This window comes from Terrapene carolina, unplaced genomic scaffold (assembly GCF_002925995.2).
Source record: "Terrapene carolina triunguis isolate 2854851 unplaced genomic scaffold, T_m_triunguis-2.0 Scaffold714, whole genome shotgun sequence".
NCBI lineage: Eukaryota > Metazoa > Chordata > Testudines > Emydidae > Terrapene > Terrapene triunguis.
Genome location: NW_020665065.1, coordinates 14,685,970 through 14,707,138, shown reverse-complemented (window position 1 = coordinate 14,707,138; position 21,169 = coordinate 14,685,970). Strand labels below are relative to the sequence as shown.

The 21,169-nt window shown below is 50.2% G+C and overlaps 1 protein-coding gene across 2 annotated transcripts; it reads left to right on the top strand.

Annotated features, from left to right (window-relative positions):
• Positions 1-57: 57 nt before the first annotated feature.
• On the top strand, positions 58-18,531 carry LOC112118836 (neuroblastoma suppressor of tumorigenicity 1). Of its 2 annotated transcripts, none has more exons than XM_024217284.2 (4): positions 58-585; positions 15,659-15,853; positions 17,008-17,119; positions 18,215-18,531. In XM_024217284.2, the coding sequence occupies exons 2-4, from the start codon at positions 15,684-15,686 to the stop codon at positions 18,467-18,469; spliced, it is 537 nt and encodes a 178-aa protein (XP_024073052.1). In that variant the 5' UTR covers positions 58-585; positions 15,659-15,683; the 3' UTR covers positions 18,470-18,531. The 2 variants fall into 2 exon arrangements, with proteins under 2 accessions (XP_024073052.1, XP_024073053.1); XM_024217285.2 differs by lacking the exon at positions 58-585 and adding an exon at positions 13,770-13,851.
• The last annotated feature ends 2,638 nt before the right edge of the window (positions 18,532-21,169 follow it).

The window sequence follows — 21,169 nt, the reverse complement described above, 5'->3', positions numbered from 1 at the left end:
ACTGGGACTCCTCTGATTTTTTTTTTTTTTTTTTTTTTTTTCCCCTTTCGCCCCCTCCCCTCCCCTTTTTGAAATTCAGTTTGGATGGGCTTGGACCTTCTGCACCTTTTGGATTCTGTTGCCTGACTGAGGATCTCACCCAGGCTCTCAGCCGCTTGTTATTATTCATAATTCTTTTTTGCTCCTTTCCTACCTGTTGGCTGGTGGTGGAGGAAGTTTCTGCACTTCTGGGTTTGCGAGGATTTGGCCCTTCTCAGTCCCTCTGGATTCCCTGCAGTCCAGGAGGCTGTTGCTGTTGGGGATGAGGATGTTATAAACTTCTAGAGGGGGCAGATATTTTTTCTCCCCCTTGATTTCCCTATTTGGAGAGGATACAGATCTGAGGTGTTGAGCTCGGCTTGCTCCTTGTTTTTCCCCCCCCCTTTTCTGTGGCGATTGAGGGAAGATCCCAGTTCTTTTTAGTAGCTGATTTGCTGGGGCAATCTGAAATTTCTGTCCTCGGAGAGTGATCTGTATCGATCTGCTGGCTTTCCTCAGAGTTTCTAGCCAAGGACCTTATGGGATTTTCCTTCAATCTACTTCATGGTAAGTAACCACCCCCTCCAAAAGCACTTTTCGTCCACATAAAGTTGTGAACTGCTAGACGTTGTTGCAATTTCAAAACTTTTCTTCTTCTTCTCTGAATTAAATAAAAAATAAACCTGCATTTTCTTCCCAATTTATCAAGACCAGATTTTTGCTTCTTCTCCCCACCCCTTCTTTCCCCAAAGTGATTCATGGCTTGAAGGATGAGAAATTGCCACAAACAGAAATCAGTTACAGATGAGGAAGACTTCAGGAGATATGCTTTGAAATCATTAAAATATTTCCACACACCCCCCCCGTCCTTCCCGCCCCCCAAAAGGTAAAGAAAAAACAAAACAACCCCCCCCATTAGAAGCAGTTTAATTTTGTATCACTTGCACATTTTTGGTATGCAGATTTTCTGATCAATTTTCATATTCTTTGGATGTAGATAAGAAAGGGTAGGGGAGGGATATTTAACCAAAAGTGCATTGATTAATTGGAGTATCAGAAAAATGTAATAGTTTGGGGGAAATAATGAAAGGAAATGTTCCTACTGGAAAGAAAATGATCTTAGGGTAACCTTACCTACAAACATTGTATTTCTGTTAATTACACATATTGTACTGCTTTTACATATACACACACCTGACAAATACAGTGACTATTTCTTTTAAACCCATTGAAATATTATACAAGCATTTACAAATGAATGCATATGTTATACATATACCTATTTCCTATGGTAATCGTAGCTAATAATAATAATAATTAATAATGATAATAAACATAAATTTCATATTCGATAGGTGCCTTATAAATATTTATAATACTATTAATTTGTTACAGACATAATTTCCACATCTTCCATATATAATGATAGTTCAGTTGTGATTTTAGTGATATATTTCAAGGACAGAATTTGCTGTACTTTATTTTCATGCTTTATAAAAGTTGACCTAGACAACTCCTTACACTTTAACATGTCTGCTAACATATTTAGCTTACAAGAATATCATCCTCTTAACTATATGTAGATTCTTATCCTGTAAACGCATGGCCATATGTGTAGGTTTTGCTTACATGAGTACTCTCATCAACTTCAGTGGAATTATTTCATGTGAAAAAAAATTACACACATGTTAAGTGTTCACAGGATTGGGGCCGGATCTCTTTACCGTATAGATTCCATGCGTGAAATCTTGGCCCCATTGAAGTCAACTGCAAAGCTCCTGCAAACTTCACTGGGGCCAGCATTTCACCCTATATATTTAGACAAAGAGTTATGTATTATTTGGAATTTTCCAACCAACTCAAAATAAATTGCGTACAATCTAACCTTTTTGTAATGCCGTTTCCCATCTGGATGAGAGAGGTTTGCCCCAAATCTTAAAACTTCAGGACGGGAAATGGAATTCAGCTTAAATGTAGAGAATCTTACATGCTTGCAAATACCCCCAAGGAAGGGCACGGATCGGGGCTTGACCCTGTGTCGTGGAGTCCAGTTTGGTAATTCATGATGTTGCGGGGGGCTCGGGTGGGTTAGTTATGCTTCTTGAGGGCCCAATTCTGTATTCCTTGTGCAACCAAAGCCCCTACTGAAGTCGATGAAAGTTTTGGGTGCACAAGGAGTGCAGGATTGGGCCCAGAACCATAGTCCTTTTAAATCAGAACTTGAAACTTGCACATTTCTAGGGCCTGTTCCTGCTCCTTTTGAAGTCAGTTTACAGAACTTCCAGTGATTTCAATCGGGGCAGCATCAGGCCCCTAAAGTCTCTCAACCCCAAGGTCCAGGGGTCCAATTCTGCAAGGTGTTGAGGTGCTCCCATGAGGTGCTGAGTGCTCCCAGTTCCCAGTGAAGTCACTGGGAGGGGAGAGTGCTTGAACTCATGCAGGATTGGGCCCTTTATCCTATATTCACTTGTTAGGTTGTGATTCTTCTGAGGGTTGAGTCCAGTGGGATTTATACACAGCAGCTGGGACTAGGAGCTAGTCCTTCTGGGCTTTCCATTAGCACTGCCACGCATTGCTGTTTGCCATCTTCCTCAGACCTTTGTTTCTCTCCCTTACCAGCTAAGTGGAGATTGGCTTTTAGTGTTAGAATTAGTCTGGGACAGCCCCTCTGGTGGTGTGAATCAGCTCCATGGACTTCAAAAGAGCTCCACTGATTTACACCAGCTGCAGATCATGGGCCTGATCTTGTTGGCACAAAATTCCCCTTGAAATCCTTTGGAATTTGGCCTTGGGAAAGACTGTGGGATCGGGCCCTCGATTTGGCTGCGTTCTAACGTGTGTCTTTAGCCTTTTCATCGTGTGTGAGGAGAAACCTCTCGCTCCGATGGCCGTGGCAGTAAGACGACTTGCTCAGCTTGGAAGAGGTTTACATGTGGGTTTGTTCCCGATCGCACTGTAGTCAATAGGCCCAATCTGGCGGATAGGGAGTGGGGAGAGTTTTGCCTGAGTCACAACTGTGGGATCAGGCCTCAGGGCCCTTTTTGGTAACGCTTGAAAATTCCACTCAGGCTGAGATGCTCGGGCTGCTAATTTACCCTGGGAATCCTATAGAAATCCCCAGGCCTTCATACCAATGCCAAATATTTTTTATAATCCGTACCAGGGATATTACAATGAATACCAAATCATTGTACCTAACGCTAATTCAGTGTCACCGGCATTTCCCACAGCTGAAAAGGCAAATAACAAAGACCGAGGGTGAAATCTTGGCCCCACTGAAGTCAATGGGAGTTTTGCCCACTTCGGTGGAGTCAGAATATTGCCCTGGTTGTTGGGAAGGGATGAATGATCCCGAGACTTTGAAAGGTCCAGACCTTTAGCCCCAAATTCCTTCCTCTGTCAACCCCTTCCCCTCCTCCCTGCAGCTCGGAGCTGATCCTGAGAGAACCCACCATGAGTGAGCAGCAGGTGTTCAGTGTCTAGTTGAATCAATCCTTTATATAAGAGCTGTAATAAATGGCTGACCCAGCTAAAGGCATCTGTACTCTGCATCAGAGACCACGTCCGTCTCTGACTTGAAAATGGCGTTAAACTGTGTCTATTTCAATTTAAAAAAAATCCCAGTGCAGTTACTTATTTAAAAAAAAAAAAAAAAAGGGTGTGATCGAATTCCAGTTGTGCTTGTTTTGAGCATGAATACGTTGTGCCAGATTCCAGTCTCAGTTACACCAGTGCAAATCTGGAGTAACTCGCTCCAGATTTCCGAGGTTGTAAGCGAGAGTAGAACTGGGCCGTGTGAGGAGTGAAAATCCCAACTGTTAGCTAGATGGATGTCCTGTTACAAATCAAGCTCTAGTGTGAAAGCAAATTAATTTCAAGAGCATTCCTGAAGGTGGTTTGGATTGTACCCCCAGCTCTCCTGAAAACTGCTGTCAGTGTGGCACAGACAAGAGGGGCCTGTAACTTCAGTAAGGACGGCGTGATGAGAAATGCTACCACAGGGTGAGCTTCCTGCTGAGCCAGGTGCTTTGTGGAGACACAATAGGGTAATTGATGTATTGTTAGTGAGCAAGCCCTGGATTAAGGATTCAGGGGGAAAGGAATTTGCTTGGAGTGGTCAGTGGAGTCGCAGCTCTGGAATATGGGGGATAATAATACTTACCCGCCTTTGCAAAGTGCTTTGCGATTTGGGCATCTAATTCCCTTGTGCTCCTTTGACAATCCCAGCCAACCCCAAAATGTAGCACCAGCTTCATCCTTCATTTTTCACTTTGCAGCAGTCAGGGTTTGAATTGTTCCTTGGGAAAATGAGTCTCTCCGATCAAGGTAAAAATACAAGAGGAAGTTAGCCCTGATTCGGGTCTATACGTGTGAGCTTGGCCTTTGCCACGCTCCAGCTGAAATGATGCTAGCAGCTGTGTTTAAAAATGCCCGTTGCTTCCCAGTGTAGAAACCTAAAGAGGTTTAGGGTTTCACGCCATGCTACGGACTAAACCCCTCTATAAAGGCTCTGTAGCAGGCATTACACGCATCCCTGTCCACATTGTTAATGCACCCTGATGCTACCAAACCCAGCTCCCAACCTCCGCTGTTGCCAGCCTGGTGTTTGAGGCAGTAACGAGTACATTTTCTATGTCTCAAACACAAGATCTCGCCTCATTTCCATTGAAGTCAGTGGTAGCAGGATTACCACCATCGTTTCCTAGGACAACAGAGCTCTCTTAATGGAACAGGTGTCGGAAGAAGAAAAAATCTCAGAGATGGGCGGGGAGAAAAGAAAATATTTTTGTGTCACAGGTTGATACAATTTACTGACTTTGATCATATTTAGTTTGGAAGAAAATTAGAAATTAAAATGAATTATGAATGGTTTGTGTTAACCACAAATTGTAAATGGCACCCCTCACACTGCGGGTAGGCAGTTACTTGTGCTTTTCCCACCATCTGCCTATTCGAGTCTGATCCAAAGTCAATCGAAGTCTTTCCAATGACTTCAGTGGGCTTCGGAGCTGTTTTCTGCAGATGCATGAAGCTAGTTTATCAAGTGCTCAGCAGACGCAATGGGGGGGCCAGGTTTTCAAGAGCCACTCGATGTATTGAGCTCTTCTGAAAATCTGGCCAAATTGTGAGTCCTGAGTTTTTTCTGAAAATTCTGCCTAGAATACACCATTTTCCTCCATATCTGCTTTATTGCTATGAACTTCCCAAGCTCTTGTGGGTGGGAATGAATATGTTAAGGAAACTTGCAGAGGGATAACACTTACTCTCTTCTGGGTTCCAGAGGATTACAACCAACCAGCTCCAAAGTGAGAAACGACACAACACCCATCCTGTTTCAAAGATTATTTTGGGGGGTGAATTTTTTTAAAAAAGAAATAGACCTTCCTCAAGTTAGATTTTTTTTTTTTTTTAAATTTCCTTCCAATCTTCTGCAGCTCAGTAGAGCAAGACCATAGGTCCCAGCTCAAATTGGATTTCTGTGCTGGGTTAAGCACTTGTCTGTCTCGCTACCCCTAAGAGTTATTTCAAGACATTTCATGTATAACCCTCTCCCCTGTCTATTTCATTGTGACATTTATCAAGTTAATTGGAGGCTTGCAAAAACAAGTGTGGGATCGGCAAGAATTGGTCTCCTAAAAACTTTTACCGTTGGCATTTTTCTGCGACAGAGTTCAAAAAGTAAAAAATTAACTACGTTTTAGTGAAAAGCAGATTCTTTTAAATGAAAAAATGCAAATTTTCAAGTAAATTCCACTGGTTTCAATTTTTGTTTAAAGTATTAGAAAGCCTTTCAGTTTTGTCAGCTTTCATTTAAAAATGTTGTATGCTCAGAATGGTGTGAAACTTGCCCTTGTTTTGTCTGGGTAAGTAAATGAATATTATTTGACTTGGGATTTTTTTAAAGTGCAGCTCTCTGTAATCACCAGGAAGCACTGCATGAATAAAGTCCCTTATTTAAGAGGAACCACACTCTTGAGCTTTCTGAAGCATATACGTGTTTCTTCCAATTGTTAACGGGCCAGATTTTCAAAGAAGTTTGCTTCTGTTTAGGTACCGAAGTAAGTGATCAGATTTTCAAACAGCTCAGAGTATTGGATGTGGAGCTCTTTCAAAAATCTGTCCATAAATGTCACAAGAGGACTCAGTGCAATCTGATGGGTACTGAGCACTTGTAAATCGGGTACCGGGCTCCTTGGAAAGATCCCTCCCTAGGAGGAAAGCGTGGGTAACTTTTCCTATATATAAAAATGACTGAAGAATATAGTGGGTCAGTGACCTGGAGTGGCTAATCAATTGTGGAAACAGAACAGAATTTTTTTTAAAATAGTGCGGTTGCTAGAAAGTCCTTCCTATAACCGGGTGATAATCAGCTCAGGCTTTTTTTGTGAAGAGTGTAATGCTTTTAAAAGGACGCATGGGAGAAATCCCATTCAAATCAACGTGAACGCAGATGGCTTGGGTGAGTAAGGGTTTGAAGGATCGGGCCCCTTAGATTTTAACGCGCACTTGCTAAATACATTTAAGCTGTTGCCAGCACCCTTCGTGGTGCTGTGAGCTGCAAAGCAGACTTGACTCTCACTGAAGGCAGGGGGAAATGAGGGCACTCAGCCCCTGGCATGATTGGACCTCCCCATGGACAGAGTCTTCATTAAGTAATGTTTATAAAGCCCAGGTGTTTGTTAGGCCCCCAGAACCCCAGGATGCCAGGTGTGTGTCCGCGTCTGTGTCCATGTGTGGCCTTATTCACAACTTGCCTGTGTCCCTGTTTTTATATATTTGGCAAAATCACAAGGGTTTGAATAAGATAAACAGATATAAATAGATTTTATCGTAAACTGTTCTGCCCACTTGCTAGGTTGTCTGATATTTTGGTGTAAAATTCCCTATGGAAAAAGAGGGTAAAAATGTACGAGATTTTTTTCATTTTCCACAAGTGTTTGATTTCCAGATGGCTCGGAACAGCTGCGGGCTGGGGGGTGGGAATGCAGCCTCGGTGGTCAGTCCACTGGTCAGCCCTCAGCTGATGTTAGGGCCCTCGTTGTCCCATATGCTTCCATGGGTGGAGGGGATGCTGCTGAGGGAGGGGAGAATTGCCTCCTTGGCACTGCTTTCTTGAGGGCCCTGCAGGGATCTCAGGGGTGTAGGATGGGAGAGGAGGAGATGCTCTCTGAGGCACTGAATATCTGGGCTTAAGTTACTGGTGCTTGAGGCACAGTTGGTTTGGGCTCCATGCCCGTAACCCTTCAGTGAGGGGAATTCTGCAAAGGGTGCTTGGAAGTTGCCAGCCTGGCTCCTGAGGGTGCTGCCAGAGGAGCAGCGTGGAGCCGTGGGTGGGGTGGTCCCACATTGTTATGGCCACCACCTGGCCGCGACTCCCTCAGGAGCCGGATAACACGGCGTCCATATCTGCCGGGGAGGTTTTGATGTGAAACATTCCCTGTGCCCAGGACTTTGTCTCTGCAGCGTGTGCAGCTCCCACTAGCCTGGGGAGCAGAAGACCAGTCCTGCTTCTCTCAGCTCCATGCAGCGCTTTGGGCCCAGACCAGACTAGTATCCTCCCAGATTGTCTTACCCAGGCAGACTGCAACCTGGCCTGAGTAACGCAGCTCTTCCTTTCTGGGTGTGCTGATGCGATGTGAGTGTCTAGCCCCGGTGGACTCCCATGTACCCAACCCACTCTCCAGAGCACGCCCAAGGCTTCAGCACCCGTCTGCAGACATGCCGGGTCCCATCTACAGCATGCTGCAAAATGGGATTGTGCTTCAGCTGGCTCCGAGGGCGAATGTGCTGTAACATGCTCCCTTGACGTGGAGGTGTTTGTAGATGGGACCTAAGCTGCGTTAACCCACTGACTGAGAGGCCAGTTTTCAAACCTAAGCATTCCGGTCTGCTCTTAGATGCCAAGGTGAGCACTTGGGTAATTGAATCCCAGTGTGATCCCTGAAATACAGAAGGGGGTGCCCTCGGTTAGCTGCCAGCAGTTGAATATTTCACACTTCATGTGAATGTTAAATGCTGAATTTAGGATAGTAGGGATGAGTTAGTGGCTAGAGCAGGAAACCAGGAGTCAGGAATTCTGGGTCCTTTTTCCAGTTCTGTCATTGGCCCAGCTTTGGGGTATATCTGTTAGGCCTTAAAAGTGTCAGTGCAAGAGTGCACGCGCACAGATCTCCAAATTTGCAGGTGGCCAGAAGTTCATGCACACTTCCAAAAAGGTTGACCTTATGGGTTTCTGCCTCAGTTTCCCCATCTGTATCATGACTTGAATTTCCTGGGGGTAGTGAGACTGAGCTAACCCGTGTAACTTATGAGCTCCTCCAATGAAAACCGCTGTAATACTATAGTTCACTGAGATTTAGTAACGTGTTTGTCTTATAAAGCTGCTCCAGCCAACATTTTCAAAAGAGGCCGTAGACTTTAGGCGCATCGGTTTTGGATGCCAGTTTGAGACACCTGGAGCGGGATTTTCAGAGATGCTGAGTCCCCGCATTTCCCATTGACTTCAACTGGAGTGATGCGTGCTCAGCAACTCTGGTAATTGGGCTCAAGTTTGGCATCCAAAATCACCTCTGAAAATTTTGCCCTCACTCACCCTCAACCCGTCTGTAATCAGCTGGTGCTTTATTGCCTCAGAGTCATTCTCAGTCAAATAGGTTAAATGCATGTTTCGGATTCTTCACTGAAATTGTCTCTGTTTTCCATGGAGAATTCAAATGTGCAAACTTCAGATTCATCTTCTGCATCTGCTTGTGGGTAAGGGAAACACAGGTGAACAAACACTCACCATTGTCAGGCACAAAAGGGAAGCAAACATGAGGGCAGAAAGTTAATGGACAAAAACGCCAAGAAAAGTGTGCTTTAATTCTCTAATTCTAGCTCCCACTTCCCTTCAGATTCGTTTGCTTATAACTTTGCCACTCTCCTTTGCTTTGGGCTGATCTTGAAGGTGCTTCATCTCCGAGGTGATTTGATCCTATCTTTGTCAGCTGGAAAGTGTGAAGGATCGCGGTTCAGCCGCATGTGTGCAGGAAAGGCTGGAGGGTCAGAGATGCACTCTCCCTAACTCCCCTACGTTCTGATCGGGAATTTGAGTGACAGCTGGAGGTAGGAACACCCCACATCTTCAGTCACATTACATGTATGTGGCTAGAGGCTGCCTTAAGGCACTGCCCTACATTTGGGGGTTCAGTGAGGTCATGTTGCAGAGGGAACCCCCAAATGCACTCAGGGGGGCAATAGCAGCTCCTCCAAACCAGCTCCATTGACTCTTTGGGGAGGCTAGTCTGGGGAAGGCGGGGAGAGGAGGAGGGAATCTTGAGCATTCGCGAGAGAATGTGCCATTGCTAAACGAGCCCATTGCAATGAATGGAAGCCATTGTAATGTTCCCCGTGAGTCTATGGGATAACAACAGCAATGACTCGCCTGTCGTGCCATTCGTCCCTTTGGCCACCTGGTTCTTTCCCGGACGTGCTCCTCTTCGGTCTCTGTATCGGTGCCGTTCTCACTCTGTGCTGATTGAAGTGGCCCTGGAAGGTTTATTGATCTAACTAGCCTCACACAAAGGCTCTCTTGAGCCCTACAAAGTGCTCGGGTCAGACAGCCGGGATTGGGCTGCTGGATGGAAAGTGGCAATGTTGTTACAGGACAATCAGGAGCGAAAGCTGCTTTCGGTCCTTTCGTCATGAGAACGCAGCTGCGATTGTGCCGAGCGGCTGCTGGGCTCTTTAGGCCGGGATGCGCTGGGATCAGACGCCTGCTTGTTGGATGACTCTTTCCCCTGTAACTCTCTGGGAAAGGATTAGGGAGTTGGGTTGTAATTGAGCAAATGTGGTTTTATCTGGTTTCAGCACACTGTGCCAGATGAACTGACCGTGCCTTCCGGCCTGCTTGGTAGATTGGGGGTGAAATACAGTGGATGCCAGAGGTATTGCTTAATACAGCATCTTCCTGCTGGAAAGACGCTCCTTGGAATTCTTCTCCATTATGGGCTTGCGTCTGATCCCGCAGGGAGTGGCCTGTCCCTATGGATTGCGGTGGAGTTGCTCATTTGCAACTGAATGAGTGAGGTCAGAGTCTGGCCCCAAAAGGAGAAGAAATGTGCTGCGTTGCCGAAGCGACTGCAAAGGACGGAGACCGGTCCAGGGGGGAAGTGGAGATTGTGGTGCCCTGAAGAGAGGGAGGAGGAGGAGGGGGAACCTTCACGGTCTCTGAGAGCTTTGCTGGAACCGAGCTGAACTTTCTGCTTGAAAAAGGTTTGCCTCGGAGGGAAAAATGTGGCCCTGTGTGGAGAGGAGAAAGAATCCCTGTGTGCGGGGAAGTGCCGTCTCGCTCTCTGGCAGACCAGGGGTCAGCGCTGCTAGGAACACGCTTGTTTCTTCAGGGGCTGGAACATGTAATTTAGCTTGTCACGGAGGAATGTGCTCAATGTCTTTATTTAATAAGAAGATTGTTAACCTGCTGCGGTGCCTCGTCTTCCTTCCTCTCCACCCCTCCAGGCCCAGGGTAAGAAGGAACACGGCGCTTTTGTCTCCCAGCCGGTGGCTGCCGTCGGATGAGTGGGTTTAGTGGCAGCTCTGTTCGCATGACTGGCTTGAGCTATACCAGATGCAGACATGCCACAATTACATGTTGGGCTGGTTTTCAGCCCCAGCTCCAGTCCCTAACTCCCGCGTGTAGTATATTTTCCTACACATTAGAGTCAGCCCCAGTGCTCACTAGAAGCTTGGGACTGGGGCCTCAACTCATGCCTAACAAATTAAAACACCATGTGAACATGGCCCGTTCAAGGGCTATGGGTTTGATGCTTTTGCCAGTGAATCAATGGGATCTGAGGGCGCTTTGCACTATCCAGAACTGGGCCCTTGATCTGGGCAAGGAAATCGCTTGTAGAGAATCCCCCTGCTAGCTGACTAGGCCTCTCCAAATGAGACCGTTTGCTGTGCTGTTAGGGGCCCCGGGGCGAGAATGCATCCCTCCCTGTACAGGGAAGGACTGGACTTCAACACATGCTAAAGTGCTTTCCTGAATCCGGGCTGGGGTCTGTGCACTGGCTCAGCAGGAGCGCTGCTCGTCTTTCACTCAGTCCCTGAGTGAGGCAGGAGCCCAGGTGCTGTGGAATTATCCTGGACACCCCTGGTGATGGAGCTGTGATGACGGACAGGTTCCGATCTGCAGCAGAAGTATCATTTCACGGAGGAGCCCTGCCCTCCCGCAGGCCTCAAGTGCTGACAGAGCTTTCTGCCTCACCGCAGGGCAGGCTGGGACTGGCCTCTGGGCGCAGGGGAGCCTGAGAAGCCATCTGTGAAAAGAAGGAATCGCTTTTCTCTTTCGAATATCTAAGCAAGCGCCATGCCAACCCCAGAGGAAATATTAACACACCCCCTTGGGGAGCTGCGTGCTGCTCTTTGGGTCTCCCAGGAGCCCCGATTCTGCAATCAGATCTGCACAGGCAGATCCGTAAGCCTGCGTAGAACTCCCCGCCCCCGCCCAACTCTTCTTAAATGTCAGTGGAAGCTGTGAGAAGGCTAGATCCCTGACGCAGCTCACCCTGAGCCTGCAAACTCTTCCCCTGAGGAGCTCCATTGACAACACTGGGATAATGCATGTCGATGAAGGCTGCTGTTGCAAGTGAGGGCTGTAGAGACAGGTCTGCCCGTCCGGAGCTGCGTTTTAAGCATCATGTATCAGGGCAATGAGAAAACAATGATGTTTTTTACATCCCGGCTAGCACAGTAAATAAATGAAACTCCTCATCAATTGCAGCCGAAGGGCTGATTGCCCGAGGTGCTGAGCGCCCCTTCAGAGAGGCTGAGAGATGACAGCGTTCAGACTGCCCACCTCTCGATGTCTTCGGATCAAGACTGGGTGCCTTTCTGGGAGATAAACTCTAGTCAAGTTATTGGGCTCAATACAGCGGTAATTGGGTGAAATCCTATGGCTTATGTTATACAGAAGGCCAGATCAGATGTTCTAAGGGTCCCTTAAAATGTATGAATCCATGAGTCACAGGAGCTGCTAAATAAGATTATCGTATTTTATAGAAAACATCTGGGGGGACTCTAATCTGGTACATTTCACCCTGCAGAGTTGCAAACAGATTATCTGAATGACAAGAGGAGGGGCAGAGGGTTGGGACTCTCTTATCCAGAGCCTCCTCTGACACTGGGCTGTAATTTCTTTGGAGTTCCCAGCAAATATGCTTCCAGCAAACCTTTTAGGGCTGGATCCATGTAAATCAGCGGGATTCTTTCCATTGGCTTCTATGTGGGTTTTGGATCAGGCACTGGATAAATAAATAGATGGAAATAACAAATCAAATGCTTCTAACTAGTATTTTAAGTAGTCCAAATGTCTGACTCCAGCCACAACTCCATCCAAACCCTCTGAAGGGAAAAAAAATCTCTTATTTCCATGAAGCCTGCTTTTCGCCAGTGATTGGGGTGTTAATAGCTGGCACTTTGGTCCAGGCCTCTCTCTCTTCATATATTCTGTGTTTGTGGCCTAGAAGGAAAAATTATATGTCTGGTGCAAGTAACATTTGATGCTGATCAGTGTAGCAGGGTAATTTTATACCTCCACTCTACAGAAATCCTCCAATTCACAGACTGAGTCCCAGTCCTCGTGGTTAATGCAAATCGAAAACCTCACCCCACTCATTACTAAATTTGAATGGCTCCATAAAAACAAATTATAAAGATTGGTCATTTCCCTGGCTTCCTTGCCTGCAGCCTGAGGTTTCCTAACCACTACCTGGTGTTGCCCTGCAGCGACACCTGCTGGAGAAGTCTGGAAATGAAGCTGGAGGGGGTTCAAGAGTGTGATTTCGGAGTCCCTAGCTTGTGCCTTTCGTTCTTTGCATCCAGTGAACTGGTTGCATCTTGTTTCTGAGCTAATGGAAGAAGCCATGGAAAGAGGCTTTGTTAACAGTGACTGTGGTTTGTCTTTTAATGGAGGTAGCAGGAACTGGGAAAAGTTCCCCCTCTCCCCCAATCTAAATACCCATTTTACAACTTTCAACCCCTTTGGAGTGGGGAGGAGACAAACTCCGCTCCCCTGATGGGGCAACGGGGGAAGAAGCTCTGGGAATGGAAACGCATGGAGTTCCTGAGGCTGCATGCAGGGAAACCTGGTCGTGTACGGAAGGCGGCTCTCGATAGCGAGAGATCCCTTTGCTCCTCAGCGGAAGGTCGCTGTCTGTAAGCAGAAAACAGCCACACCTACACCATAATTCACTGTGCGCTTTCTGATCTAAAGGGGATGAATTCCTGGCCCTGATGCTGCAGCTCTCGGAGGCCTGTGCTGTCTGTGTATGTGGCCCTGGGCTGTAATAAGAAGCATTCGCAGCTCTAAAGGACAGTTACCACTAGGCTCTGGCCTGCTGCTTAGGTGCTGCCCACCGGCTGCCGGGCTGCTTTTAGCACCAGGAGTCAGAGACGTTTCTTCACTTCTAACTTCTGAGCTCTCTGCTCCCTGGCAACGAACGACCATGGGCGATTTCCTCGCTGGCCCTGAATAGAAAACACACAGACTGATGCACTGCACACTTCCCCCAACCCAGAGCTGCAGGAGGGGCTAGAGAAGTGGCTGGCTAGTCCCAGAGGGAGGGGAGTGAAACAGTCACGGGATAATTAATATTGCCCGGCAGCTGGAGACCACAGAGAGCGGCAAAGGGATGTTGTCATGAATATTAACTAGGAAGAAGGAGGGAGGTTTGCAATGCAAGTGCTTAGTCTCTAGACCAAGGCCTAGACAGTGGCTCAACCTCTTCTTGTGATGCTTTTTCTTCTTCTTATTCGGGCACATTGTGAGCAGTGATGGAAGGATTAAGACAGGTAGGCATCAACTGCTGGCCCTGAGTCGGTCTGTCATTGAATGGGCAGAGGGTTATGGTGGGAAATGTGACGAGGCGATGGAATAGAGTGGCCTCTCCTGCAGGTCCCTTGCTCAACCCAAAGGTGAAGGGTTCTCGGGGCACAGGGAGCCCTGCTCAGTGGTTTACAGGAGAGACCCTCATCTCCCCAGCTCTGCTGCTGTCAGTGCTGCCTAGAGATGGACTCAGCCTTGAAACCTTTGGGCCCATTCGGATCGGGACTTGATGGTTCAGGGGGTGGCAGAGAGCTCTGGTGTGCAAACAGGGCCAGGTCTGCAAGCGCTCAGATCTCTCCACTGCGTGAGGGGCCATGCCTGCCGGATCTGGCTGCTAGGCCAGTTCTCATGGCAATGTGTGGAGCGTGTGTGCAGCCAGAGAGGTGATGCACTAGATACAAACCCCCATCTTCCCTAGGCGGTGGTTGAATCTCTGCGTTCCCCACTCAGCTTGCCAGGGTCTGCGAAGGTGTTTCTGGCCTCCCAGACTGCCAGCTGCTGAGAGAAGGGGCATCCTGTCATCCCAACCCCTTCCGTGCCACCCAGCCCCACTCTGCGCAGTGGGGGACCTAGTCGTGCTTAACAAGTCCCTGTGCCCACAGCAGGAGAATAATGATAGAGCGTTAAAAGCTTGGGGCGGGGGAAGGTGGGGGCGGACGCAGGAGAAAGGAAACAGGAAATAAAGGGGCAAATCTCGGTCCCTTGTTGCTATTTTCTGTGTGGCTTGTAAGTTCTTCAGGGCAGGGCAGCCCCGGGGCTTATCTGCCATGCTAAAGAAATGATCCGTTGTCATACTGAGGCATACACATGACACTTTATACTGTGTCCGTGGCTGCAGCCACCCTGATGAGGTCCTCTCCTGGGAGAGTCCAGGAGCAACGCCACAGCTCCTGGGTCCTGCTCTGTTCACTGACATCAGGATACCGTAATGAACTGGCTTTTGTGTGTACACCACTGCCTTCTACTGGATGGATTCAGAACTGCTCAGCTGTGTCATTGGCCCTGTACTGCAATTGGTTTTTCCCAAGTGGCAAGCTGGGCTCTGGATGCATGAGAATCTGAGTTCTCCCCCCGACATCCCAACCCCCGTGGCACTGGGCTCTGCTGCAGTCTCCACAGCAGGACAAGATGGTAGGGCAGTGCCAAGTCCCAGCATGCCCCTCTGTGAGGATGCACCAGGTGGAGGGAGAGATCGTTGGAGGGGAGTTTGGCCTCTCCACTAGCAGATCTATCTGTGGAGCAGACAGTGGGAGGGGGGTGCATTTTCAGGACAGTAGGTGGTGGAAGAGGTGCTTGGCTTTCATTGCTGTGGTCCATCCTATTCTCCACCACACATTGTGGCACCTGGGTTTGGTCCCCCATAAAGCCCAAGGGAATGATTCACCCAGGCCCCCTCCCATCAGGAGCAACCCCTAGCATCTGCCCTGCCATTTGCTCCTGACGTCCCTCTAACCTGGCTTGTGATGGATAAATGCCTGGCTTGCAGAGAGGGCAGTAGTGCAGAGGAAGGATGGACCAGACTCCAGCACTTACAGCATCGTATAGGGCCTGATTTATAGGGCACATGCGGGTGGGATCGGCGAGTGCTCACCGTCTGGTCCACAGTCTGAGGCAGGGCCCACAGGAACCTAGGCAAACAGGTATTAACGCGCTCCTCCCTCCCAGGGGGCTTGTGGGGTTTAGCGCAGGAAGGCTCCTAGGGCACTTTGAGATCTGAGGGAGGGGACGGGGGTCACTTTCCCACCTGCTCAAGCTTTGCTCTCTGGATTCTAGTTCTAGGGTTTCGGTGGAGCTGGCCATGATGTTACGGTTCCTGGTGGCTGCCCTCTTCCCAGCTGTGATCCTGGCCGCGCCGCCCCCCATTAACAAACTGGCCCTTTTCCCAGACAAGAGCGCATGGTGCGAGGCGAAGAACATCACCCAGATTGTGGGGCACAGCGGCTGCGAGTCTAAGTCCATCCAGAACAGGTACGGGGGGAGCAGGCTGCAATGCAGCCAGGGCTTCTCTAGATGCACCTTGTTTCCTTCACTGTTCAGGTTGGTGACTTTGCCTGACGCAGGCTCCCTGCTAAGGGAGAAGATTTTGAGTCAATTGTAGGATCAGGGCCCTAGTTGGCACCATCTGGACTTAGCAACACGGGGCTGTTGTATGGAATTGATGGGTCAGGGGGCAAAGCCAGAACTAGGAGGAGGTTCCTAGAACAGGTTGTTACCACGCGCCAAGCTGGAGTCAGAGGGAGACACTGAGGGAATTGTGCACTCAAGCCCTCATTTTCCCCCTTAAGAGACTTAAAGTGCAGGGCGACTCTCTTGCAAGTGACTTCAAGCTACAGTCACCCTGGTGAGGTCCTCTCCTGGGAGAGTCCAGGAGCAACGCCACAGCTCCTGGGTCCTGCTCTGTTCACTGACATCAGGATACCTAACAAACTGGCTTTTGTGTGTACACCACTGCCCTCTACTGGATGGATTCGGAACTGCTCAGCTGTGTCATTGGCCCTGTACTGCAATTGGTTTTTCCCAAGTGGCAAGCTGGGCTCTTGATGCATGAGAATCAGAGTTCTCCCCCCGACATCCCAAGTGGCTGTGGTGTGCACACAAGTGTTTATTGCAATGCAGCTGTATCTTGTTAAACTGGGGCACTCTGTGGCCTCCTTGAGTCAACATGCAGGCCATATGTGTCCCAGTATATGAAAGCCAAGACAAGGACCCTCCTTCCTCTCCCCACCACTTCCATCCAAGTCCTTCAGCCCCACCTCTGCTTCTCTGGCCCATCGGATGCTGGCTCACTATAGGGCATGCGAGGAGCTTCTCAGGGGGAGGAGGAGAAGGATGCTGCCTCGAGACGCCACCTGCTTCATCACTGCAAGAGGCAGCTGGAGCAGCTCTGGTTATGGGGCTGAGCTGCTGCAGAGAGAAGCCCTTTTAGGCTCTTTCCTCTCTAGCCACCTATCTCCAGCCTGTCCTGGTAGAAGACCATGATCCTGCTGCCTCTCTCGCCTCCCGCAAGCACCTCCTGCTACCAGAGCCCTAGGCAGGGAGCGTCTCGTGCATGGTTTGCATCAAGCTCCCAGTCCCATCTAATGCTCAGCACCATGGGCTTTACTCCTGCCTTTACTTCACAGGGCCTGCTTGGGACAGTGCTTCAGCTACAGCGTCCCCAACACCTTCCCTCAGTCTACAGAGTCCCTGGTGCACTGTGACTCCTGCATGCCCGCACAGTCCATGTGGGAAATCGTGAGTAACACCTCCTGTGCTAAGGCCCTGTTAGTATCTGGGGATGGCTGGCTTTGCAGTTCAGGTGCAGGCCTGGGAACTGAGAGACCCGGATTCTAGTCCTGCCTGCTTTGTGCCTCAGTTTCCCCACCTGTGTCATGGGCCCGGGGTGATTTGTTGATGCCTCTGAAGTGCCCTGTGATCCTTAGATGGAAAGTGCTAGTCAAGGCAAGTCTATTGCTATGAATAATACTACTAATAAATACATAAATGTTTGCTGAGCCATCCCCCCCGTGACTCCATGCATTATTCATTTCTGCTCTCACGCCCACATGCCCTGTCTTCTGATCGCTCCCTTTGTCTCCATCTCCCACTCGTGGCTTTGTGCCTTCTTCCATGCCTGAAACAGCCTCCCACGTCCCATCTGCCAGTCACCTGCCGCTCTCCTCGCCAGCAACGTCTCTGCACCCTCGCCTGCCCCAAGCCTCGCCCCATTTAGCCGTGTGAGCCTGGGAACAAGGCGGGTTCGGTGCTGGTTCAGTGACACCCCCAGTGCTATGTGAATCACTAAATGCATCCGGGGGCTCTAAAGCCAGCTGGTGCCAGGAGTCAGGAGAACTAGGGTCTGTCCTGAGCTCTGCTGCTGACTCACTGGGTGCCTTTGGGGCAGGTGACTTAGGGCAAAACTTTCCAAAGCCGCCTCTGATTCTAAATGCCCAGCTAATGGGTGGTGTTTGCAAGAGCCGGCCAAGTTTCTTCTTCTTTGATATTTCTATTGCAGTGGTGCCTGGCTGGGGACTCGCTGTGCCAGGAGCTGTACAAATGCAATCCCCTCCCCCTTCCCTTGGCCAACATCAGGGATTGAACCGGGGCCTCCAGAGCTGCGAGTCTCTACAGCTTGAGGCTCGGAGCTGTAACAACCGTGCAGCCTCTGAACATGGGACGCTGACCACGGGGTTATGCAAAGGGTCCCTGCCCATAAGAGCTTCTAGTTGGAACGGGGCAGAGTGGGCTCCGAGCTGTGTGCCCCGCCCTGCCCTGCAGCAGGCTGCGGGTATGTGTTGGAGGGGAGGGGGACTATCTCCCGCTCACTCCCCTCCTCTTCCTCTGATCCAGGTGACGCTGGATTGCCCGGGCAACGCCGAGATCCCCCGAGTCGACAAGCTGGTGGAGAAGATCCTCCGCTGCAGCTGCCAGGCCTGCGGGAAGGAGCCGAGCCACGAGGGGGCGCTGTTCAACGTCTACCTGAACGCAGAGGAGAACCTGCCCGCCGAGGGCCCCAGCCCCCATCACTACGCCCGCCACCAGCAGGAGGCGGAAGAGGCTCCCGTCTCCAACCGCCACCGCGAGGAGGAGGGGGGCGAGGAGTGACCCACGCCCTCCAGGACTGTCCTTCCAGCCTGCAGTGCAGACGGGGGGTGGTGCACGGGGGAGGGGGTGGGGCTGCGGGGTGTCTTACCTGTCTACTAACTACCCATCATGCTTTGCTCTTAGCGGCGCTGTGGGGTGGGCAAGAATGTCCGAGGTGCAGACGGGGCTTGGGCTGGGAGCGTGGGGGATCTGAGCAAATCTACTTGCACATCATAGTGATAATATATTGTCGGGGGCGGGAGGTTAGGGGAGGGGCAGGACGGGACCCCTCGGGGGCGGAGGGGGGCACAGACTGGCTCTGCAGGGTTTGGAACCGGGCTTCGGAGCCTCTTCTGCCTTTTCTTCCTTTTCCTCTGTAGTTTTAATGGACTCTCGCTGGGGGACCAGCCTCTCTCTGCTCCACCCCCTGCTGCTCTCCTGGGATGACTGTGAGGGTGAGCTATCTCCCGCATCCTCCTGGGAGTGGGGCATCCCCCCAGCCTCCTGGGGGTGTAGGGCTGGGGTGCGCTGCCTCTCTGTTGCCCCTAGGGGTGGGTGGTGTAGGGAGACTCCAACACTGAGGCCTTGGCTAGGGGATAGGAAGATCTTTCGTTCTCCATACCCAGAGGAACTCACCGATTGAAACTGCGCCCAGCTCTGGGTTCAGGCAGGTCTTGGTTCTTGCTTTGCCCCGAGTGTGACTCCGGGAGGGAAATGGGGGAGCCTAAGAAGGGTTTTATCCCCAGTGCTGGTTATCCGCAGGACGGAGATGGTGTGTGCCGGGTGCTGAGGGTGGGAGAAGATGCATGTGCAGGCCGGGGTCTGGGACAGGAATGACACGGTGGCCTACGGGGGGCCGGGAGGGCTGGTGGAAGGGAGTGGAGGGTCTAGGGACGCTGCATTTCTCCAGCACTCCCATGCTCTGTATTCTTTGGCTCCTATTGGTCTTGCCGCAGAAAACAGGGTGTTTGCACCTGCTCATGTCCCTGGGTTTATTGATGGACTCTGGCGCTCCCTCCCATCCCTCGTCCTCTGGGGTGGGTCAAGGAGAAGCAGAGCAAGGGGCAGGAAGGACTAGTCCGAGTCCACTGCAAACCCGATGTGCACCCAGCCGAGAAGGAAGAGCTCCCTTGGGGGAAGGCAGGGCCTGCTGGGGAGTGTCAGGGGATTTGGGGGAGGCCGATATCGCTCAGGGGAGAGGAGAATCCAGGCAGCACTGGCATCTCCACAACTTGAGAAGGGTCAGTGACTGGGAGATAGTCAGCCCCTCAGAGTGGGAGCTGGATGCTCACTAGCCTGAGTTGCTGGTTGCTCACTTCCCAGGGGACCAGCCAGAACCGGGGCTCAAGGCCTAATGCTTTACAGGTGGACCCAGAAACCTTCCTTCCTCTCCCCACCCCACCGCCCAGCCGACCCTGCTGCCATATTTGCGTCTGTTCCCAATGGTTTTGTACGGAGCTGTTGGGCACGGAGGGGCCTCTCTCTGCTCTGTCTGGCACCTGAGAGAGGGGCCCTTCTGGCTTGCCTGCCCTTAGAGCTCGTGTGCACCTTGCTCTCGCTCGTGGGAGGGAGTCAGGGTGCACCGTGAGCCCTGGGGATCCTCGCTCAGGACAGAGCTTGGTTGTGCCAGCGACAGATTGGGTGGCATCCCTCTACCAGGGAGTCTGGGCAGAGCTGGGGCACGTGTCATAGACTCTTCTCCAATCTGCCCCTCCCGCCCCGGCTTCTCTGCAGCACTTTAACAGATAGTGGAGGGAGGGGGTGAGTTGATCTCCTTGACGGGAATGGAACTTCGCTGGGAATTGCTCCTTATCTCCCCTTCACACTGCCGGGGATTGGGAAGACGTTTAGTTGGGGACCTGGGGGCCAGCCTTGCCTGTCTCGCTAGCCACCTTCGCTCTGTTGTATAAAGCTGATCTCTTTGTTGCTGTTCTGACAAAAGCTTCCAGAGCTTGTCATCAATATCTTTTTCCTTTTGCCGGGATTTTTTTCTTAAATAAATTAGTTTTCACTTCCACGCCTCATCATTTCGTGGTTCTTTGGCAATGGAGCCGAATGCAACCCTACTGATGCCCAAGAAGTGGGGTGTCTGCTTATGCTGGGCTTGGACTGGGTTTATTCCAAGCTCGGGCAGAATGGAAGCTGGTACTGGAGGGCCTGGGACATCTCTGAATTTCTGCTACACTTAACCTATTCAGGGGAACTGTTTAAAAATAATTCCTCAGTTTAACAACTTCTGCCCCTTAAAAGCCACCATTACATGGTGAGCCAGTGCTGCTGACCGGGAGTGGAAACAGCCAACAACCCCTGTCCCTGCGACTGGGGAGAGCAGGAAAAGTCACTGACACAGCTGGTATATTTGATGTCCAACAGCATCTTCTGGAGTAACAAGTGCAGGGACCATCTCTCTGCAGCAAACTGAGTGGTTACAACTATGTCACCACTAGGTGGAACCCTTGATCCAAAGAGAATATCGATGAAGTCAAGAAAAGTTTCTGGGCCTCTTATCTGGATGAGTCTCAGGACATGTTTGAAGTTCTTCTTCCAGGTTTAAGAAAGGCGGAATCCAGTAGGTTTGGGTTAAAACGAGTGGGATATTCTCAAATGACTCCTGTTCCTAAGGGTTTAGCTACTCGGGGGTGTTGATCCTGTTCGGAGCTGGGCTCCTCCTCTGAGGGGATGTCTACACTTGCAGTCGGAGGTGTGACTGCGACTCGGGTA